General features: G+C 42.6%; 1 protein-coding gene across 1 annotated transcript; it reads left to right on the top strand.

The window, feature by feature from the left end:
• The first annotated feature begins 1,412 nt into the window (after positions 1-1,412).
• On the top strand, positions 1,413-8,573 carry Pou3f2 (POU class 3 homeobox 2). Its single transcript, XM_058575524.1, has one exon. The coding sequence runs from the start codon at positions 1,584-1,586 to the stop codon at positions 2,913-2,915; it is 1,332 nt and encodes a 443-aa protein (XP_058431507.1). The 5' UTR covers positions 1,413-1,583; the 3' UTR covers positions 2,916-8,573.
• The last annotated feature ends 15,546 nt before the right edge of the window (positions 8,574-24,119 follow it).

The following is a 24,119-nucleotide window of genomic DNA, read 5'->3' as shown; positions in this document are numbered from 1 at the left end:
AGAGCGGCGCCCCGGGTGCACTGTCCCGCGGTCTTGTTCTGGAGTTCACGGCTGCCTGCTGAGCTGGAAGCTTGACTGACCAGCGTCCTAGAGCTTAGATTAACCCCACCCCCTGGCGCCCGCAAAAGTTATTGATGAGAAAGGTTTCCCTGGCATCAACTCATTTACTTTCACCTTTTTCTTCCCTTTTGAAGTGACTTAACGGAAAAGTTGCGCCAATAAGCGCAAAGAACACGGGGTGGTGGTGGTGGGGAGCTCATACATCTCCATCAGCACCGCTCCCAGAGCTTCTCTTGAATATTCACCAAACCAAGTGCACCCCTCGCCAGCACTTCTGCAGCCTCCCACAAGTCGAAGGTCTACCCACACAAGCTCCTAGTTTCCTAAACCAAAAACTGTGCGCGCGCCCGAGTGTGAATCTGACAGACTTTTAGAGTTTTGTTTTCAGTTCAGACCGCTGTACTGTTAGAGCAGCCAACTCTGCGCCTTGATAGGAGTGGCTCACAAGCCGCGGCAAGGCTGAGCTTGCCTCTCGCTGAGTCTTTTCGGTGAAGGACTGAGAGGCAGCCGGGCCTGGAACCAAGAGCCTGTGCTAGCTAGCGGGGTGGAGATGAAGGAGGGAACCTTCATTCCAGTCAAAAGTGTCCGCACAGTCAGGAGCAAAAGGCACCTGTGCACTGAAATTCTAACTACGAGAGGAAGGGGTCTTCAACTAGGGGACAATTCTGGCTCCTGGCTCTAGGTTTAAGCGACACTGGTGTGTGTGTATCCCTAGGTGAATGAAAATCGAACTCCTGCTGGCTCCATGCGACCCAGCCTTTCTTTTTCTCCATCGCTCCCCCCACTCCCTCAAAAGCCCTATTGGAAAGAAAAAGTGGACCCCCCCACACACACACACACACCCTATCCAAGTCTTCCAAGTGGCTGTGGTCGATAAGAGCGCCGGAACCATCCCCCTGCCCGGCTTCTCTGCCTGGGAGACAGATGGGGGGCGGGTCCCATCCGAGAGGGGGCGGAGGAGGCCGGGGATGGGGAAGAAGAGGGGGGGCGAGAACTGAGAGAATCTGAATCGCCGGGCTAGGGGGGACTAGGAGGAGGGCTAGGACGACTCCGAGCCTGGGGGAGGAGAGGGGGCAGGTTTGCGCCAATCAGTGGCGCCGGCCTGGGAGGTTGCTAGCGGTATCCACGTAAATCAAAGGGCGCGGAGCCAATGGGAGGGGGCGGAGGGGGCGGGGCCCAGGCGCGTGCCGCTGCGAGCCAGCGCTGCCAAGAGAGCGGGAGAGAGCTGGAGAGAGCAGGGAGAGGGGGGAGCGCGGAGCGAGTCAGAGTGAGCGAGAGCGAGAAGGAGGGAGAGGAGAAAGAGAGCGAGGGCGGGCGGGCGGGAGGCGACGGCGGCGGCAGCGGCAGCAGTAATAGCAGGAGCAGCAACAGAAGGCGTCGGAGCGGGCGTCGGAGCTGCCCGGTAGGGGAGAGAGAGAGTGGAAAGAGAAAGAGGGCGAGAAGGAGAGGGAGCCAGAGGCGAAAAAGTAACTGTCAAATGCGCGGCTCCTTTAACCGGAGCGCTCAGTCCGGCTCCGAGAGTCATGGCGACCGCAGCGTCTAACCACTACAGCCTGCTCACCTCCAGCGCCTCCATCGTGCACGCCGAGCCGCCCGGCGGCATGCAGCAAGGCGCCGGGGGCTACCGCGAGGCGCAGAGCCTGGTGCAGGGCGACTACGGCGCGCTGCAGAGCAACGGGCACCCACTCAGCCACGCTCACCAGTGGATCACCGCGCTGTCCCACGGCGGTGGCGGCGGCGGCGGGGGCGGCGGCGGCGGGGGCGGGGGCGGCGGCGGGGGCGGCAGCGACGGCTCCCCTTGGTCCACCAGCCCCCTGGGCCAGCCGGACATCAAGCCCTCAGTGGTGGTGCAGCAGGGCGGCCGCGGCGACGAGCTGCACGGGCCAGGCGCCCTGCAGCAGCAGCACCAGCAGCAGCAACAGCAGCAGCAACAGCAACAGCAGCAACAGCAGCAGCAGCAGCAGCAGCAACGGCCGCCGCATCTGGTGCACCACGCTGCCAACCACCACCCCGGGCCCGGGGCATGGAGGAGCGCGGCGGCTGCAGCGCACCTCCCACCCTCCATGGGAGCGTCCAACGGTGGCTTGCTCTACTCACAGCCCAGCTTCACCGTGAACGGCATGCTGGGCGCCGGCGGGCAGCCGACAGGGCTGCACCACCACGGCCTGCGGGACGCGCACGACGAGCCACATCATACCGACCACCACCCGCACCCTCACTCTCACCCACACCAGCAGCCACCGCCGCCGCCGCCCCCACAGGGCCCGCCAGGCCACCCAGGCGCGCACCACGACCCGCACTCGGACGAGGACACGCCGACCTCGGACGACCTGGAGCAGTTCGCCAAGCAGTTCAAACAGAGGCGGATCAAACTGGGATTTACCCAAGCAGACGTGGGGCTGGCGCTGGGCACCCTGTACGGCAACGTGTTCTCGCAGACCACCATCTGCAGGTTTGAGGCCCTGCAGCTGAGCTTCAAGAACATGTGCAAGCTGAAGCCTTTGTTGAACAAGTGGTTGGAAGAGGCAGACTCATCCTCGGGCAGCCCCACAAGCATAGACAAGATCGCAGCGCAGGGGCGCAAGCGGAAAAAGCGGACCTCCATCGAGGTGAGCGTCAAGGGGGCTCTGGAGAGCCATTTCCTCAAATGCCCCAAGCCCTCGGCCCAGGAGATCACCTCCCTCGCGGACAGCTTACAGCTGGAGAAGGAGGTGGTGAGAGTTTGGTTTTGTAACAGGAGACAGAAAGAGAAAAGGATGACCCCTCCCGGAGGGACTCTGCCGGGCGCCGAGGATGTGTACGGGGGGAGTAGGGACACGCCACCACACCACGGGGTGCAGACGCCCGTCCAGTGAACTCGAGCTGGGGGGGAGGGGCAGAGCGCGGGGCTCCCCCTCCCCTTCGGCCCAAGGTCCTTTCCGGACCCCTGTTCCCTCTCTAACTTTTGATTGTTCTTTTTATTTTTAATTATTATTTCCCCGTCCCTTAAAAAGAAAAAAAAATAAGGAAAAAGGAAAGCAACTAAGACACTGGACTATCCTATAAAAGATAGCAGGTGTAATGATGTGTTTTGACCTTTACAGGCGAGTACCCAGGCAATGAAGTAGAGTGTCTCCTAGAGAGAGTGAGAAGAGTGTGTGTTTGTGTGCGTGAAAGAGAGAAAGAGAGGTGGCAAGCACTGAGATAAATACCTGGCAAAACTAAATAAATTACCAAAAAGAAAAAGAAACCCACCAAACCATGATAAACACAAAACTGCAGCTCCCTCATGCTTGATGCTTGGAGTTGGGACATGCTGCTGTGTTTATTTAATGTGGATTCCCATCAGGAAAGAGGAAAAAAATCACACATTCTTTGATATAGGCAAAATTTAACCACATAAATTTGCACTGCAAGAAAATTGAAGTTTACATGAACAAATTCATAAACATATTTTTTCTTTTAATCCCCATGGTTAATTTTGGAATTGCCGTTTTGGTTTGGTTTTGCTTTGCTTTGCTTACTCAGTAGAGAGAATTGAAGCCAGTTCTTGGCCGCTCTCCATTTCTAGTTCTTGTATTGCCCCTTCTTACTGTTTGTGAAGTTTGATTACCTTCATATTCCCTTTGAATTGATGTAACATTTATTTGTTCTTTTTACCAAAGCAAAATGATTGAATTCATACAAAAGAAAAAAAAAACCTAATTGCTTGCTTTGGGGAAATGTGTATGGTCTACACACTTTATCCAAGGCAAGACTCTAGTTTAGAATATAAAAATAAGAGTCAAGCATTGGTTTTCTTACCACCCACAAAGTAAACTTCATTTTCAGGCAGTGTTTCTGGGGGAGGTTATACAGGGGAGAAAAAGAAAAATCAATAGTGAGTGACTGATTGCTTCATTTTATCAGGCGGGCCCATTGTGAAAGAGCTCAAAGGAAACGTGGAGGTTAAATATATTTCCAGAGTTGTCCAACAGAAAGAAAGTGGCACTTTGAAGAGAGCTAAGTGAATATATATCTTCAGCTACCCCCATATAGTTCTCTGCTTTTAGTTTTAATAACTTAATTATGAGAAATTATTTGTGCTGACTGCAGCAACTAAACTTTGTTCCTCAAATTGTCTTTTTTTTTAAGCATAAATAACATAACCCAGGAACTCAATGCTGTATGCACATACCGTGTTTCTTAGCACACAAATACCCATATGCATACATAGACCATAGACTGGATTTGTCCTCACTAGTTCATTTGTTTATCAGTCATATTTAGGGGTCCCAGATCTTCTTTCCCTCTAACTTATCACAGAAAATACCAATTTCACTTGGACTGCTCCTCCCTTCAATAAGGAAGCTAAATGAAGTGAAAATAAAATGCCATTTTCAATCCTTCCTCTCTCCCCTTTGTTAATAGTTTTAAGTGCATTTTTTTTTTTTTACCTTATCTTGATGGAAAACAGTTAACTCCCAACACAAAAAAACTCTACTGGAAAGTGTAGGTGAAAACAAACAAACAAACTTGTAACTGTATTGAAAATAAATACCATTAAACTGTGATCAGTTAAAATTTTAAAAATAATAATCAGCACAAAAGGGCGCTAAAAGGGAAGACACTTTTTATTAACCTTAAAAGTTTGGGGCTTTTTTTCCTGGCTAGGAGTAGATAAATGTTTATTTTAAAAGTTGAATTTTCACTACATAAAATTATGGTTCAGCATCAGATTAGTATTGCACTCAGTAGTTAAGGTTTTAGAAAATATGCTTTATACAGTATTGTCTTTCCAAACACCTGTGATTGTTTCATTTTCAATGTTTTTGCAAGATAAATGGTGACTTATAATGGGCATATTCATTTGCCTGTATTTCATTTCCCCCAATGAATGTCACAAGTAGATGGGCACCGGAGCTGCTTCGGGTACATCACTCTGCTTGTTCCTGAGGTGTGGGGACTGGCCTTCAGTGAAGCAATCCAGAGCAGGGCAGAGAGCTAATGGTAAAGGGAGGAAATGAATTTTCAGATACTTATTACCAAGTAGGTAAGGTCAGAAGCTGGAGTTCAGGGGATGTTTCTACAGTTCCTCTAGCTCTCATAGGTTTACTAAGATGAAAGTTACCACTGAACCTTACCACAATGTATATATGTTTAATATCTGTCTTTTGAAATGCAGAAATAGTTTAAATGTTTCTTTGTCTATTTTTCTTTTTTTTTTAATGCTACCCAGGGAAATATTTTCATATCATTTTTAAGTGGCCTGCCTCAATGTATATTTATTTCTTTTGAAGCAAAAAGGTTCTGGAAACTGTTTTTCTGTAGCTTTAAATGAGTAGGTGAGCAAAATCTATATGGGATGTAATTTTTTTGTTCAGTCTCTTTAAAAATACTTTGTTTTGGTACATTTGGTTGTGCTTGTGGGGAAAATAAAAGCGCAGAGATCCTTATATATTTATGTTAAAGTAATATTTTATTATTACATAAAACAGAAATGCACAATACCTTCATAGTTTGTTCTAATTATTGAAATATCTTTATTTTATTTTTAAAGATAGTGCCAAGTTTTAAGGGAAAAAAAAAAAAAACCTTTAGACCTTATACTGACTGAGTTGAGTTGTGTGTAAAACACCTCCCTTCCTTTATACTTCATGAAGTTTTGGAATAAATTTTATGCATATACTGCCAGGTTTCATGTTTATAACTTTCAGAAGCTTTTTTTTTTTTTTTAAAATGAAGACTACTGTTCTGATTTACTTTTCTTTGCAGAACTATCATCAGTTCCAAACCTTTCAGTCACTGTGCCTGTAGCATTAAATTGAAATGGTCACTGGATTTGAGCTTCAATTTGTTTGCCATTTCATGGTCTGACAAAGAGATGTTTGCCCTGTAAATATATGCAGATATTACTGCATTTTCTTTCCAGGTTAGGTATACCTTATCCAATTGGGCTGTTGAGGGAACATCAACTGAACTACATAATTCAGGATCTGCAGAAAAGCAGGGCTTAGTTAGAAGATTATTCCTCTTAATAACTAACAAATATCTTTCAACAAAGAATAACTCGGACAATATGCTATGTGCGTGTTTACCAAATGATTAGAAGTAGATTCTATATATTATTAATGTTAGGTTTACAGGAAAAGATAGATTTTGCAGTGGTCTATACTTTAGTGTCTGTTTCTTATCAAACAAACGGGCTCTAAAATAAGAAGCAGGGGGCATGTATGGGAGAAATTAAGCCATAATGCTAACAGATTCTTTCATTCTTAGAACACTATCGTTTTTTTAAAAAAATCAGTTTTAAGCTTAGTGAGAATTCCAAGCAGACTTGAGTTAGTTTACAAGTTTGTTGATGTATTTAAACTCCTCCTTGGAACATTGGTTTAAGTATAAATGTTCATTTAGAAAGGTAGTTTCTGGGCTTATTACATCTGATCATCTTTTCTAACTCCTAGTCAATATTACATGGGTCCCAAACAGATTCAGCCAAATGATCTTATCAATAGTCTGAACAAGAAGTGACAGAAAGAAGAAGTGTTTTGTGACCGCAGACATGCTGATGGGTAAAATGTTTAAGTTGGATATAGATTTGAGTTCTGGGTCAATATCCCTTCACTGTAGGCAGAAAACAAGCAGCATCTGCCCTCTGCAGGGCATTTCAGTGGACCTTGAGAAGGAATTTTTGCTCTTAACCACAGGGGCTACTCCTGGAAAACATCACATGTTAAGCGGACACATCATGGTCTTGACCCAGGCTTGCCATTCAGATCCTAAAGCTACTAGGGTAGTTTCCATGCCAGTTAGGGAAGGTATTACACCTATGGTGAAAAACTATCATGGCCACTGGGAGAAATCTGTAGGGCATTCATTCCTAGGATGTGGGCTTAGCCACAACGACGTACCCTTTCTTTCTCCTAAAGACAATAATGCAGAATATAGCCATCCTGATAGAACTCTTATGTTTCTTTAAAATATGTCACTTTTTAGATTTATAATATAAGATAGGGGGAAATGATCATGTGGGAAAGAGTTATGTGAAGGTCAGATGGAGGGAATGGCCACAAATAATATTATGCTTGGCATTTCTAAACATTCTCGGTTCCCACGAAGTAACCTCCTTTATATTTCAGATGGCAGCAACAAAAGCACTCTTCTCCTTTCCCTCCTGCTCCTACCAAGGGAGGTCACACACTGGTTGGCAAAATTTTCTGGTAAAATAATTTTGATAAAAGCACTCATCTTTCTACTTATTTCTTCAAAAGCAACTAATAAAGAGATGCAAAAGCAACAACAAGGGGATGACATTTGGGTGCCTTGGTACCCACATGTGTATGTCTATTTGTTGCATTCACTTACTTGCCTTTTATTTTTCTTAGTATGGCAGCATCTTGGATAGTGCTGGGGAGTGGGATGAAATTACCCTTTTATCACTCCTTTCTGTGACATGTCTTTGTGATTTTTTCAACCAATTCATAGAACTCTGTTCTAGATTCTATTGAATTCCTACAGAAGTTAAAGAATGAGGTAACGAATGGAGCTTGTACAGAAAGAGAAAGGATGGTGAAGTGAGGGTTTCTTTGGGTCTGCTTGTATATTTTAGTGGATAAGGCAAAGGGACAGTGTTTATCTAAAATGAAAGAGAAAGAAGCATATTGAAGTACTATGAATCTTAACGATATGATGAAATGGGATGTACAGCTAAATTTTATATAAATATTTTCCCTATTCAGGAAAGTTTACTTTTTCAATGATGCATAGCCTCTTAACAGGGGACAGATGGTAGCAGCAGAGAACCAGGGCTTCTGATACCTATTCCCACTACTTGATTCGGGATGGAAAACAATGTAAAAGTGGCAGGGACCTGCCATCCAGTTAGCAAATCAAAGAATCAACTGGCCCATATTTGCAGAACTTGGGCTAGTGTTATTTTAATGCCCCCTTACCCAGAGAGGAGTATGGGATTGCCAGAAAATGGCTTTTTAGTTTTCTTTAAGGCTTTGCTTGGTTATGGAGTAAAGAAACAGAATATTTTCACATTGTTCTGGTGTTTGGTGGGAAGCTAGGAAATTTGTTTCCTCCTCTTTTATAAAAAATAAAGAAAAGAAAAGTTAATTAACTTTATCATGTAATACCTTTCCTTTACCTTAATAACACCTCTGCAATAACGCCTCCGCTTGGCTTAGCTCTTAGAGGTTTTAGAAACAGTATCATACATGTCCCATCAAAACAATCCTGGTCTCTTATTGTTCCTAGAATTCTGATTGTTGGTAACATTAAGATGTATTTCCCTTTTTAAAAAAAAATGTCTGAAATGTTATTTAATACACCAGTAAAAGTGCATCTATATCTTAAAGTTTATTCCTTCCATGTCTTTTTGAGTTTTTATAGCTCTTTGTCTGGAATTGGGGAGGGGGGGCGACTTCCATATGCGGCTTGTGCACGAAGAGCTTGGGCTCTGAAAGGGTCTGTAGTTGGCGGCAAACAGCCCTCTGCTCTTAGAATGGGGAGTTGTCATCCAGGAGAGAGAGAGAGAGAGAGAGAGAGAGAGAGAGAGAGAGAGAGAGAGAGAGAGAGAGAGAGAGAGAGAAAGGAGAAGAGGAAATAAATGCCCCCACAAAGACATAGTTGTCACTGATTTTAGAAAGACAGGGAAGGGTTAGGACCCCATCTGAGCGATATGGAAGGGATTTTGATTGTTATGAATTAACACTGAGTGTGCCAAACAACGCCAATAGGAAACCTTGCTGTGGAGTAAACTTGAACCTGTGCCCTTTTTTATTTGGGTCATATATTTTTCCTCCCACCAGCATTTCTTCTGGATTTGTTGTTTAAAAAAGAAAAGGAAAAGCCACACATCGAAAAATATGGCCACAGAGTTCTGCAGCAGAGTGGGAAAAAGAAAGTTTCTTGTGGGTTTGTAACAAATTAGCCATTGTAAATCACAGGGCTTTAAGGAAAATCCATGTGGAAAGTGATGGGGGCTCTTTCCCTCCTCCTGTTAAGAAATCTCATTCTATCAGAGGAATTTTATGTGACCTTTTATGTTCTAAGGCACATGATTCTGGAGAGAATTATTTGATATTAATAACTTTTTGTTGATGTTGTCCCCCTAACAAATATTCCTTCAAAGTTGGTGCAGCGACTGGGCAAGGCGGGTCTAGGCAAGGCAGGCCAGTGTGCTGCCAGCGGGCATCAGCTTCTGCGCTCAGCCGCTAAACAGGAGCCAGGCCCTCACAGCGTGCACCCACCCCACCCAGGCAGATGAGATGAGGGCCCAGAAAGCTCGGCTTGTGAGCTCTGGGAGAGGAGAGAAGTGAGAGAAACCGGCCATCCCTTGTACTTGCAGCCCAGGCCTAAGGTCCAGAATGCTGCAAACAGCCCCTGGGAGTGTCTGTTTGGAAATCGAGGATTCTTTGCCGCGCCCCGGGGCTCCGACGCCAAGACCCCAGTGGAAAGGGTCGACAGCTCCGACTTTGAGGGCTATTCCAACTCTCTCCCTTCCTAGGGAGGCCCATGTGGGGGACGTCCACTGCGTGGAGGATTGGTGGGTTCACCGGCCGGAGACTGAGGCTAGAAGTGGTTAGGTGGAGTACAGACGCCTTGGGTATGGCCGCAGTCCCAGGGAAAGGACATCTAAGAGCAGGAGTTGGAAGGGCTTTTCTGAAGGCAACGCGTGACTACCAGAGAGATGTGGTGGGGCTCAGGGGGTTGCTTAGGAATAGAGGGCTCAGAGGACAGTGAATCTCCTAGCTTTCTGCCTGCCGTGCTTTTGTGCTTGACTCTGCAAAGTCGGGCCCAGGACATTGCTTCCACTTGGGAGAGGCAATTGTGGGAGACGGTGCCCCAAGAAAAAAGGGGAGAGTAAACAACTACAAGAAAACTGGGGAAGAAAATGGACTGCTGCATGGGAAATAAAAGAATTAGGTCTGCGAGGGCAAAGAATGGAGGACAGTGGAAAGCTGGGGAGCAAAGTTCTGAAGCATGCGCCCTTCAGTTCCCACCCATCAAACTTCTGGCTGTTTGACCTCAATTCCCTGCCTCCAATGGAGAGGAACTTTTCCTCTAGACGCGTGAAGGAAAACCATTCTCTAACCCCCAGAAGCCGGCCAATCCCTGCTGAGCCTAAAGTCAGTTCTTAGCAAAGAAAAGTCAGTTCCCCAGAGACGGGAACCCGAGAGCCCCTCTGGGCACCCTATGATCCCAAGCTAGGGCTGAAAGCTGTGAGTAGAGAGGGTCGCGCCCCAGGACTGGGGGCCTGTCGTTCACCTCCGTGGGTTGGCCACTCCTAGGGCCTTGGGACCCCTCCACCCCTATTAGCTTTCCCAGACTCCTATGAGAAGTCTCCCAGTGAGAAGAAACTCGGCTCTTAAAAGCCTTGCAGAAGGGTGTTGGGAGTTCCAACGCGGTCTTTCCCCTCCTGTAAGAGTTGAGGACGGTTGGGGGTCAGGGTCACTTGGATCCTGGGGTGCACGTCCTGGCCGCTGAGGCGGGAAGCTGGCTGGGAGCGGTGGGAAGGCAACCAAAGGCAGAGGCTGGGGCTCCCGCGGGGGGCAGGTCTGTGCTGGCTCCGGGCCTGGCTTCCGAGGGGCGGCCCAAGCCTCCCTCTCGCTCCTGCCGCGCCGGCCCGCGGCCACTCACCGCGCTCCGCTGCTAGCCCGGGCGGGGTCGTACACAAACAAGGATGCTTCTATTTACTCGCCTCTGCCTGTGGATTTCTAAGACATTCAGCAGGCACAATCATTAAACTAATTTGTATTTGATTGTTTGGGCGGACGGAGGGTAGTTTTATTGCGCTAAGCATTCAAGCAGGCACGCATCGCTGATTACCAGTATACATTAAATAAAGTTGTTTGTACACATTGTCTTACCACATATAGGCAGAGGCTTATTATTCTAATTACTCTAATTAGTGCATTGAAATGTTTTCTACTTGATTTGAGAAGACAGTGATTAGTTCTATTACTTCTTTTAACTCGTATTTTATGGAAAACTGTTGATGCATGTTCAAATCACTTTATTTGCCCCTAGAATATAACGCTGACCCAAACGCAGTGAACTGCACGGCCCTTGTGGGGGCCCAACTTTGATGTGGGCCTGGGCTTGGAAGAGGCGTCTGGTATTTATTATTTTGCTCCCATCCGCGCAGCCTAGTCTCCCAGCGCGGGGCCCGCGGCCCCTGCCCCATCCTGCGCCCCAGATGCGCTCCGGTCTCTGACCGAGTTCCAGGAAACAGAGATCCGAAACCTGCTCGGACTCAGCCTCCCTGGCCTGCTGCCCTGCTACTTCCCCTGGTGCGACTGCTTTTACAAGACTCCCTTAAGCATATTTTCCGTGAATCTGTTTCTTGAGCTTTAATGTTACTATTAATTGATAAGATCAGCTCATCAAACATACTATTTCGATAGGGAATTGTAATTAAAACCTTAATCCTGTTTGAGACTTTTTTCCTTTAAATTCCTTTTTCTTATGGAAGGGGTACAAAGTTCACTATAAAAAGTATTATAACAGGGAGATTAATTCGTTATCTAAATAACAATCTTTGCTATTGATCCAACGTACTTTCCGCCACCTTTTGTGTTAGTCCGGGAGGCCCTTAAACAGGAGAATATGACAAACCAGCAGATTTGGACCGAGCCCCGCAGACTCCGATCTACTTGGGAAAGCGAGGGGTATGAGGACCGCCGCCCTCCACAGTCGGAGGAGGCTTTCCAGGTGGATCCTTGCAGTCCCGCGGCTGCCACTGGGGAAGCGCAGCGCCAGTGCCGCAGGCTTGGTTGCTGGGCCTCCTGCGCGGTCCTCTCCCCTCTCAAAGGGAGATCTGCTCAGTCTCTAGGTAAATATTCGACCGGTTCTGCTTTTACTTTTAATATTTAAACTCGGATTATCCTGTCTCTAAATGCGCGTTCCTAACCTTTGCCGGTGGCTGGATGTAATAAACCCTGGCGGGCTGGGCGCTCAGCTTCGGCTGGTCGCGCCGCCGCCTCCCGCCCCCGCCCCGCCCCCCAGCCCCTGCCCCTCCGCCCCTCGCCGCCCGCAGCGAAAGCCGCGCGGGAATGAAATCAGCGCCTCTCTGCAGCTGACGGCTGAGCATCCAGGGCGCTCGCAGGCGGGGTAGACCGCCCTTTATCCTGGCTGAAGAGTCCTCGGGGGCTGCAGATGGAGACGTGCAACCCCGCGGCGCCCCGGAGGAAAAAGAAACCGGCTTCCTGAAAGCAGCAGCCCCCAGGCATGGGAGGGGTGGTGGAGTGGAGTAGGGGGCCTAGGAAGTTGGGCTGGGTCGCTGTTGTGTATGTGTGTGTGGCGGGAGGAGAGTGCACCCTGTCCAAATGTATATCCCCTCCTTGCACGCCCCCTTTAAAAGAGGTCGTGGCCCCAGTTTGAGAAGAAGCCAAAGAATTTCTGAAGCGAAGAGGACCGTTTGTGCTCCCAGGTCAGCTAAGTAGCCGGAGATTTTCTTCTTTTCTAAGAGCTTCCCCCACTCACACCCTCCTTCTTCCCCTCAAACAAAGTCTTCATCCCCCACGCAGAGACTTGTTATGTAACAAAGTCTCCCATGCTAGTTTAACTGGAGAATAAAGGACACCCTAGCCCCACCCTCCTTCCTCCCCCCACCCCACCCCAGTGCATCTGTTCTCGAGGACTTCAGTCCTCGCACCCAAGAAGGCTGCAGGCCTTGGCCCAGTAGAACTTTGGCGCCGCACAGTGGCACCAGCTTGTAACTACTCTTGATTTTACAGCCGCCTAATCCTTTCAAATGTTTTGTTTCCAAATCAATTCACTTTCCCCCTTCTCCTTCTACATTCTTTCCCTTATCCTGCCAGCCAAATAATTATGAAGGTGACTCTATGCATATGACTCATACAAAGACTTCTAAACATCCCGTCCTAGGTAGTTCCTTAGGAGAGATTTGGAAAATATCACCAAAGGGGACCATACACTCTATACCAGAAAAGTTCCCAAAGGAAGGGAGGAAGAAGAAGAAGAAGAAGAAGAAGAAGAAAAAACTCAAGTCTTAGTTTCTACAGGTTAGGACTATTATAGGCAAGTATTTTTGTCTCAGAGAAGTCCCAGCATCCCATGGGCATCAACACCAGAATACCAAGTTAGAAGCCATAATTTAAAAGCAGGTTGAATGGTTCAATTAGGAGAAAGGGAGTCCAGAAAATGCTATTTTAATTCAATCCAGGAGTCATCTGATATTTCTTTCTACATAGTAGGTTTGTCCCATTTTAGAGTTCAAAATGAGTTTGTCTGTTTGTTTCCCCCAAGTGGGCCACTTGAACAGAGACACATCCTTGGAAAATTTTCTAGAATAGAGAAAGCATCCCAATCTCTAAATGATCCAATGTACTTTCCGCCACCTTTTGTGTTAGTCCGGGAGGCCCTTAAACAGGAGAATATGACAAAGCAGCAGATGGCTACCAAAAGTATCAATTCAGTCTATAGGGCTTTGCTTCCTTCAGAGCCCAGTGAATTAGTCCTTTCCCCACAACACGGGCCACTTTCACTGTGAGTGGTCTTTCCTTCCTATGCCTTTATCCCAAATAACATGACATGGAGGGGAAGAGAGAGGACAAGATCTTCAGGCAGTACTCAGCAGTAGTTATGGAACTGGCAATAGGCTTGCCAGTCAGAACACCTGCGTTTGTGTGCCAGCTCTGTACTTAGCTAGCCAGCAACCTGGGGGATATCAGCAAATCTATTTCTTCATGTGCAGAATGTGGATAATATCACTTTTTAATCTTTCCAACAGGGTTGCAGTAAGGCTCAAATGACATTATGCACATGAAAGCACTAAATAAAGTATAAATCTAATGTGAAGTGCTGTTGCTGTCAACTCTAGTGGAGGCCTCCACTGTGATTGTCCAGCAAGAAATGTTTCTAACTTAAATATGATACAGCCTTATGTCTGCCAGTGCAAGGAAAAAGAAATTCAAGGACAGCCGTCCCAATTGCATTATCTAGGGAGGCACCACAATTCTGATTAGTTTTAAATTAGGGTTGCTACTCACCAGACTTTCTGTATTTAGGATATTCAGACCCTAGTTTGTAGCTAAAGCTCATCATTAGGGGCTCCAGTACTGCACACCAGTGATCGCAGAGAGAGCAGCTTTGCTATGATGTGAGAGTTAGCCTAGTACTCTGAGAAACACTCCATGTCTAAACCTCTCTTAACGTTTTCAGCATTTTTCTCTGGGTGTCTTTTATAGCAGCATGAGTCGATCAAGAAGACAACACTGGGATCATACACTCAAAACCAACCGCACCCAAAGCCACAGCAACGGCAATAACCACGGCAGAATCCCTGAGGGCCACCTACATGTGAAAAGAGCTACATTCAGTCACTGGACTTAGAAATAAAGATGGTTTGGATCCCACAGGCACTCTGCGACATGCTCTAATATCTAGGAGGGGCGCTAGGGGAGAAGCCGGTCCCCATTTTGGGGTACCCTTCATCACTAAGGGATCCCATTCCATTCAGGAAGTCCTTTCACTTGCCTGAGTGCTTTTCCTCTGATGCAGGAGGAGGGACCTCCTAACCTTTAGCAGAGGAGTGGCCCAGGCCATCCCCTCCGTTTGTCCCAGTAGGTGGGCCCCCAGGCATCCAGCCTGACATATGGGGGCGGGGGGGGGGAGGCTGTGGTGGTTTCCCATTCCGCGAGGAAGCCAGGTGTTCTGTGTTCCTCCTGAATGGAGGAGGCAGGTGTGCGAACAAGACCCTGCGCTGGCGGAAGAAGGGTTTCTCTCAAGGAGGCTCATGGATTTGGCGCGCCCTTCCTCTGCATTGGCCATCAAGGGCCGCTTTGGCTCTGCCGGGGTTGAGATTTACAAAAACGTGCTGTCGCCTCAGAAGTTCAGCGTGGAAAGGGGAAAGGATGTGGATGACTGGATATGCCACACCAAACAGGGTGTCAGCATCACAGTGCCCCCAACACCCAGGCACCTGGCGAAGCAGCCTTGCAAAAAACCCAAAAGCAGCCTGACTGGAAAAGATCTGAGACTCCACGCGGCCCCAGGCTGTGCCCCAAAGGCTTCTCTTCCCATAGCAGGAGGATCAGAAGAGAGAGCAGCGATGGCTGCCTAAGGCCCCAAGAACAGCGCGTCTTTCAGGAGGGTGAGAGAGAGGGAAGTCGAGGCAGGAACCAGGACATTCTGGGAGCATGCATGTCGAACAGGAGCCAGACTTAGCACTAGAGGCACTTTCACTAGGTATTGGAAAGGCCAAACCGTAGCTTCAAGAAGACTTACTGCCAAGACCTTGGGGGCGCTTGAACCAAGATTTGTGGGCCTGCTGCCTGCAAGGTCTTGGGTTGATAATGCAGGTGCATGAACACACATGCATTTGCAAAAGGACAGATCTGAGTTCAATCGATTGGAATTCTTAGTTGGAGTAATCAAAGTTAGAAGAGAAAGGTCATTCGGCAATTAAGAAAAAAAAAAGGAGAAAGAACTGTTTGGCAGAAAGAAGTTGAGTGGGCACTCTAGATAGGAAGCAACTGGCACAATGTGAGAGGCAGAGAAGCAAGAAAAGGCAGAGGGTGAGCAAGTTTGACAGTCTGGGCCAGAGAACAGAAACTGCCGGCCAGCATAAGAAGGCTGCTGAGGGAGACTGTGCATGGAGTTAATTGGTAGAGGGTCTAGAAGAAGATTTAATTAGATTCCAACAGCAATTAAGAGCCATTGTAGAGAAGAGATCCGGTGAAAATAATGCTTTGGGAGGAAGAGAGTTGGCATGGGGTATCAGGTTGGAAAGGGGTGAGGATGAGCACAGAACATTAGCTATGAAAGAGGCTATTGGAGTATAGCCGACTGACTCAAAGTGGTCAGTCAAGGTAATCTGAAACAGCAGATGATGGTGTTTAAATGGCTGGAGGGGCTAAAAAAGGAGACATTTGAAGAGGTGAGACCATGATTACATTTTAGGAGAATCAATTGTGCAAGGATAGAGGAAAATAAAAGGGAATTGGAAAAATTTAGATGTATTTATCTAGAATCACACACACTTGCACACGTGCATCATAAAACCATCAGTACAGCACATTTTCAACATTTATCCATTGAATCCACCTCAAAGGCTGACTCCAATTCAGGATTTCTTTAATTGAAAATTAATTAATTAACTAATTAATTAATGCGGGATCCTGTCTTAAATGATGTCTCTGTAACTGACAGAATATGAAGGAAGAAAAAAATGAACATAAATCACAGGCCATACATTTTTTGTCTTATAGGCAGTATCTGTGAAGTTGAGAAAACTTTATAGAAGGATTACAGCCAGGCTTCTACAAACTTCCTATGAGACCTGCATGGACCATATCACTTATTTTTTTCATGTGTCTTCTACATATATGTTCATTTAAATCTTTGTTTCAAAGACAGCTTTAACAATCTATTTTAAAGAAATTTGGGCATATATTAAACTTTTTTTAAAAAACATATTCAGCCAACTAAAATCATTAGGGGTTAGATTTTAGGAAAATATATTTACTTACATTTACTACTACTTCTCAATTAATGCATAAAAGCCCTCTCTCTAGGATTTCCCAGCCTTTAAAAGGTAGGAATTGAATACTGGATTATTCTCAAATAGGAAAAAAAAAAGTAATTTGAATGGAGGACCACTGTATACAAGCACATCAATATACTCTTGAATATAGTAAAAAGTGACTGACACTGCCCAGTTTTTAAACAAAGAGCATGAGAAAGCTGAAAGTTTTCCCTCTAAGATCAGGAGCAAGAAAAGGATGGTCACTCTTACCACTTGTATTCATTGTACCAGGTAGGTCCTAGCCGGAGTAATTAGAAAAGGGGCGGGGGGAGCATCCAAATTGGAAATAAAGAAGTGAAATTGTCTCTGTTTGCAGATGACTTGTTCTCATAGATAGGAAACTCTAAAGACACTAAAATGCTAAAGAAAGCTGTTAGAACTAATAATTAAATTCAATAAGAATGCAGGATACAAAACTGACATATAAAAATCAATAGCATTAACATACACTAAGAACAATTTATAAACATCTCTATTTCCAAAAAAGGAATAAGAATATAATTATGTTTACAGAATTTTGAAAAACTTAACCAAAGAAATTAAATGTGTACACTGAAAACTATAAAACACCAATAAGAGAAATTGATATATGGAAATATATCCCATGTTCATGTATTAGAAGAACTAAAATTATTAAAATGTCCATACTATCCAAAGTAATCTATAGAATCAATTCAACCCCTATCAAAATTCCAATGTCATTTTTAATAGAAAAAAACTTTTAAATAATAAAATTTATTTGGAATCACAAAAGACCAGGGATAGCAAAAACAATTTTAAGCAAAAAGGAACAAACCTGAAGGAATCACACTACTTGATTTCAAAATATATTACAAAACTATAGTATTCAAAATAGGGATGCAGTGACATACAGATCAATAGAATGGAAATCCCAGAAATAAATTATGCCTTTACAGCCAATTGATTTTTGATAAAGTTGCCCAAAACGCAATGGGGAAAGGACAATATCTTTAATAAATGGTAATGGGAAAACTGCATATCTACATGCAGAAAAATTAAAGTGACTCTTGTCTCACACTACATTAAAAAAAAAACTCAAAATGAATTAAAACTTAAAGTAAAATCTGAAACTGTCAAACCAATAAAAAAAAATAGGTCACAAGTTTGTTGATTGGTCTGGGCAATTTTTTTTTTTTTTTTTGACACAACCCTGAAAGCACAGACAACAGTCAAAAATAGGCAAGTGAGATTATATCAAATGAAAAAGTTCCCACAGCAAAAGAGACAATAAACAGGGTGAAGAGAACCCGTTGAATAAGAAAAAAATATTTGCAAACCATACATCTGATAAGGGATTAATAAAATAATGGAAAGGAGAAAGTCTAAGTTTAAGAAAGGGAAATAGGTCTAAAAAGACACATCCAAAAGAAGACGTACAAATAGACAACAGGTATATAAAAAAATGCCTAATGCCATTAATCATCAGGGAATTGCAAATCAAAACCACAATGAGCTATCACCTCACCCATTAAAATAGCTATTATCATAAAAAGACAAAAGATGCTAGTGAGGATATGAGAAAAGGGAACTCTTGTACACTGTTGGAGGCATTGCAAATGTGTGCAGCCAATAAAGAAAACAGTATGTAGGTTTCTAAAATTTTTTTAAATAGAACTACCACATGATTCAGCAATTTCACTACTGAGCATATAGCCAAAGGAAATAAAATCAATATGTCAGAGAGACATCTTCATGTCCAAATTTACTGTGGTATTATTCACAATAGCCAAAATATTAAATACAATGTATAATCAAAAAAGAAAATATTACACACACACATGCACCTGTGCACAATGGAATACTATTCAGTATTTTAAAAAGAAGGAACCCTTGCATTCATAACAATTTGTGTCATTTGTATTCAACACAGATGAACCTGGAACACATTATGCTGTGTGAAGTAAGCCAGGCACAAAAGGATATATTGCATGTTCTTACTTACATGTCGAATTAAAAAAAAAAAAAAGAGGTGAACTCAGAGAATATGGTAATTCTCAGGACTGGGACATCTGTTGAGGATTGGGGAGATGTTAGCAAATTTTTTCACCACAAAAAAAGTAAGTATGTGAAGTTATAGATATGTTAATTAGCTTTATTAAATAATTTCACAATGTATACATTTATTAAAATATAACATTATATACCATAAAAAATACAATTTTTATTTGTTAATTATGCCTTAATGAACCTGGGGGGTGGGAATAAAGACAGGCCATGGCCTGTATTATCTGTATTCTTAAAAGTCTGTCATATTTTAAAACCTTGTACAAATGATATAAAACTTTCATAAAATTTCTCCTCTATCTAAGACAGTCGACTTAAGTTGGTTCTATTTTCCACTGCCCATTTAAAATCAAACTAACCAGAGGACCTTAATTTTTTTTCTTGGAAAATCTCCAAGTGGTATTCAGAAAGAAAAAAAAAACTTACCTGAAAATGTTTATTAAAGATTAATATTTTAAGATACTGGGGGAAAATGAGAAACTATTTTCTGCAACATTTGTCAGAATAAGATTTAGCTCTAATTTGTTAATGAAATTAAAGTTTTCTGTAGTCATTATGCAAGCATTTTTTCAGAGGAAGACATACTAATCCCACACATCCCCCCCCACCCCCGCATATTTTACAAACTGTACCATGTAAAAAATCTGTTGGGTGCAACTAAGTGGACTGGGAAGGCTATTGGCTCTGAGTTAGAAGATGTATGTGTACAGCAGAGGATCTGCCAGATGCTGCCTGCCTCTCTAACGTCATTAGCATAATCTCTTAATTTGGAAGGAAGAGGAAAAGGTATTATCAGTACTGCATGGGGGCTGAATTATCAGAATTATCTGTATAGGGAAGCAACATTTTAGAAACTGGTAAAAAGTTTATTTCTAAAAGAGCTTCATGCGGCATAGATTTGAATGGAATCTTAATCAGATGATAAATATAATACATAAATTCTCTTTATAATTTTGCAGTATTTCACCTAGAAAACATAAAGAAAAAACATGACAAGTACCTGCATATCTTCCACTTATTTAAGAAATAAAACATGCTATTCCTCATGTAGTTATGACTCCCTGGTCATCATCTCCTCTTCTCCACCTGAAGTAAACAACTAAATTTCATATTTAACCATTTCCATGAATTCCTTTATGTCTTACACATTTATCTGTATTCTTAACAGTGTGTTGTATTTTAAAACTTTGTACAAATGATATAAAACTTTTGAATAAGCCATAATTCATAGAAAATGTAAAAGTATTTCAGGTGCAAAAGACAAGGTACATTGGATACAAAGACGTACATAATACATTGTTTCAGCTCAATCCTATATGGATCTTCCAAACCAGTTATAAATTTAAAAATTGAAATGCTCCAGAGCAGAGCAAAAGGCAGAATAGGTAATAATAACAAAATTTATGTTTTGCTTTATTTTGAACCCAGGGCCTCACATATGCTAGGCAAGTGCTCTGCCACTGAGCTACACCCTTAGCCCTATGTGTTGCCTTTTTCAATATGACCAAAGCCTACATATTTTAAAAATTATAAGCTCAATTGTATAAATAATCCAAGGGAAATAGACTAGCATGTGTGTGTTCTTACTTATAAATAACTGTATGTCCTAATAGTTGCCACTTCAGAAATATTTACTTCCCAATAAAAAGCATTAGTTTTCATTTTAAGCAGTTTTATGGGTATAAAATGGTTTGGGAATAATTCTATTGTGTTCATGAAGGGTATCTAGAAGAAGGTGTACTCTTTTCTTATTCTAATTATAAATAGCACCTAAAGTGTGGTAGATAATTTCTGAATATGGTCACTACAATATCCCCATCCTGGGTGGTTCCTACAATGAGCATCTGCCTTTGCTTGCTTTCAACTAGTGAGTGATTCCCATCACCACTGGTCCTTCCTAGGCTGGGCTGCTCCTTGTTGATTAAGAAAATGCAGCTATGGAAATGACTCCATGTACCTTAAAAGGCTAACCTTTAAGAGACATTGTAACTTCTATTTTTGCAACCTTGGAAGCCCTGAGAGGAGAGAGAAATGAGGTACCTGGCCAACAACCCAACTGAACTAGAGTACGGTCAATTAGCTAGGTGCGTACCACCACGTGTGAACTTGAGCAAGACAGAAGAATCGACCAAATCCACAAAATCCTGAGAAATAAGAAATCATTCACTTTAAGCTATACATTTTGATGTGGTTATAATGCAGCAATAAATAAAAGAGTCATAAGAGAATGACGTTGTTATAGGTTTGGCATCTTTGCACCATAAGGTGAAGATATAAGAAAAACATTTACAAAAAGGATGTTTCATCAGTTCTGTGTCATAGTAAAGCTGAACCTTTAAAGGTCTTGGAATTCCCACCCAATTCAGTCTTCTGAAGTATCTTAAACATGAGAAAGAACTTTAATAATGGCTGAAAATTTTCAAACAACAAATGACACTATTTGACACTTATTGCTAAGTGTGTGGAAAACCCTGAACTACTCTGATAGCAATATTACTTATAATTGCTACAAGGACTTTATAATCCATGAACACAAATACATAACAATTTCCAGAAAAACAGAAAGAATATATTACATGTAAGCTAATTCAATTAAAATTTATAGGAGGAGAATTCAAAGTTAGAAGGAGTAAAATAAGAATGATGTAGTAGTATTTAATAAAATGAGAAAGTGTAATCAGGCAGGAAAGAATGGGAAGGCACTTTGTGAAGGGAACAACTGGAAAAGATAAGGATAACTTGCCTTCTTAGGAAGTGGGTGGGAGAAAGAGTTGCTTAAAAGAATATTTTTTAAACCTAGTAATACATAACTATCAAGACTCTTTTATTTGAAACCAAATAAAACTAACTGTAATCAAACTACCCAGTCCTAATAAGGAAAAGTAATTCAATGAATTATAAAACAAGATTTCGGAAATGATTTGATCCAGTGGGACAATTACATGATCAGGACTGAGTCTGGCTCTTTTCATGTCCTAGAAGGTGAACTCATTCTGGTGACTAGAATGCTAGGCTTATATTTTATACTACAAGCAGTCCCAGACTTAAGAGTTCCGCCAGAGACTCAGAATTACTTTTATTGTCCATCTCTTTAAATAATACCTGTGTGTCAGGTATTGTTTAAATAATACCTGTGCAATGTGCATGCCTGTAATCCCAGCCACTCAATAACTCAGTAAGATCACAAATTTGAAGCTAGTCTGGGCAACCTAGTGAGACCCTACCTCAAAAGGAAAAATAAAAAGGGCTAAGGCTGTAGCTCAGTGGTAGAGTGCCCCTGATTTAAATCCCCAGTTAACCACAACAACAGCATCAACATCAGAAGTATCACCGCCACCACTCTGTCAGGGGAGGGTTTGCAAGGTTCTGAGACATATGGACACTTCTCTGAAAGAGCTGTTCTAGAGAAAGAATGGCAACTCAAGAAGAGTTAAAATGTGGATGAATAGGAGAAAATGTGTGTGTGTGTGTGTGTGTGTGTGTGTGTGTGTGTGGCTGTTCACTATAATTAACATACTTTTAATAGAGTATGCTGATGTTGTAAACATCTTTAGAAAAAGACTTAAAAGTAAAAGAACTTCTATATTGACTTAGTGATGTAAAGAAATTGATTGTATCTATATGTGAGACACAAAAGTGAAGTTTATTAATAGTCTCTCAACCTATAGTTTTATATTTCTTACTGTATAGGTAATAGACCTTTCTAGGAAACTACTCCTAGAAGATTAAAAGATTTTATCTAAAAATGTACTTATTTGAAATTCCACAACATTCTTAACGAAAAAATATTATCTGCATAATTACATTAAATGGCTTCTGGAATACATTACCACTAATGATGCTAATAGAGCTAGTCCAGATGCAAACTATAAAAACATCCATTATCTTTTGTCCTTGAAGGAACTTCAAAAATTGCTTTTTTACCCTCTTGTAGGAAGCCTACTAATATTATACTAGAATTTATCTTATTTTGTAAACTGCTCTACAGAGCCTCAATATCTCATAAAAGTTTTAGGAATTATTTTAAGAATATACCCCATTATTTTGTGTTTTCCCCCCTAGGATTCAGTTTCATATATGATTAATTTAATGAATGTAATAGCCAGAATATTTAAATCTCATTTTTATATTTTCTTCCTAGCTTGTATTCAGTCTATAGATATTAGGTAACCGTATATACAACATAAAATATTTTATAAAAGAAATTAAGTTTCCACTATTGATAATACACAAAAGTTGAAATTAGGTTTTTTGTGTATCAGTGTTATGTTAGGTTATAGAATTAAACTAACAGCAGTGATAAAGTAATTGAAATATTCTAGGTTTTGGTTAATAAAAAAGGAAAAGTCCTACAAAAACTATGTTTCTAAAAAAAAATAGTAGTTTAAGCATAGTATTGGCACCAAAGTAGACATGAAGACCAATGGAATAGAATAGAAGACTCAGAAACAAACCCACATACTTACAGCCATCTGATACTTGACAAAGGTGCTAAAAATGTATGTTGGAGAAAAGACAGTCTTTTAAACAAATGGTGCTTGGAAAACTGGATATCTATATGTAGAAGAATATGCTTGTCTTTTACCCTGCACAGAAGTCAAATCAAAATGGATCAAAAACTTAGGAACTAAACCAGAAACCATGCATCTGCTAGAAGAAAACATAGGGTCAACACTCCACCATATAGGTGCAGGCACTAACTTCTGCAAGACCCCTAAATCTTAAGGGATAAAACTAAGAATCAATAAGTGGGTTGCTATCAAATTAAAAAGCTTTTGCACAGCTAAGGAAATAATTAAGAGAGTTCAGAGAGAGCCTTCAGAATGGGAAAAATCTTTGCCAGCTACTCTTCTGACAGGGGATTAATATCCAAAATATATAAAAAACTCATCTCACTCCAGTCAGAATGGCAATAATCACGAACACAAGTAATAATAAATGCTAGCAAGGTTTGGGGGGAAATGTCCACTTACACATTATTGGTGGGACTGCAAATTAGTACAACCACTGTGGAAAGCAGTGTGGTAATTCCTTAAAAAACTAGCAATGGAACCTCTGTATGACTCAACTACCTGACTCCTCAGTATTTATCCAAATGAAATAAAATCGGCACTATAGTGATACAGCCACTATAAAGTTTACAGAAGCACAATTCACAATAGCCAAACTATGGAATCAACCCAGATGGCCATCAATAGATGAATGGATCAAGAAAATATGGCATATTTAAACGATGAAGTTTTACTCTACCATAAAGAATAATGAATAATAGCATTTGCCTGTAAATGGCTAGAAATGGAGAAATCATGTGAAGTGAAATAAGCTAGACTCAGAAAATCAAACATTGAATGCTTTCTCTCATGCGTGGAAGCTAGAGCAAAATAAGGGGGAAAAGGCAGTGGAGAAGGGGATCAGATATCATAGAGATATAGGGAAGATCAGTAGAGTGGAAGTAGGAGAATAGAGGGAGAAAAGAAGAGAAAATGGAAGAAATATGACATGAATCTAACAGAATCAC

This window comes from Marmota monax, unplaced genomic scaffold, assembly GCF_021218885.2.
Source record: "Marmota monax isolate L192 unplaced genomic scaffold, Marmota_monax_Labrador192_F-V1.1 WCK01_AAM20220418_F8-fsc00013, whole genome shotgun sequence".
Classification (NCBI taxonomy): domain Eukaryota; kingdom Metazoa; phylum Chordata; class Mammalia; order Rodentia; family Sciuridae; genus Marmota; species Marmota monax.
Note: the sequence above shows the minus strand (reverse complement) of the source record. Positions and strands in the feature narration are given on the sequence as shown.

Bases quoted from the DNA above. Each gene is read 5' to 3' on its own strand.
- Pou3f2 (XM_058575524.1), top strand. From the start codon at position 1,584: ATGGCGACCGCAGCGTCTAACCACTACAGCCTGCTCACCTCCAGCGCC.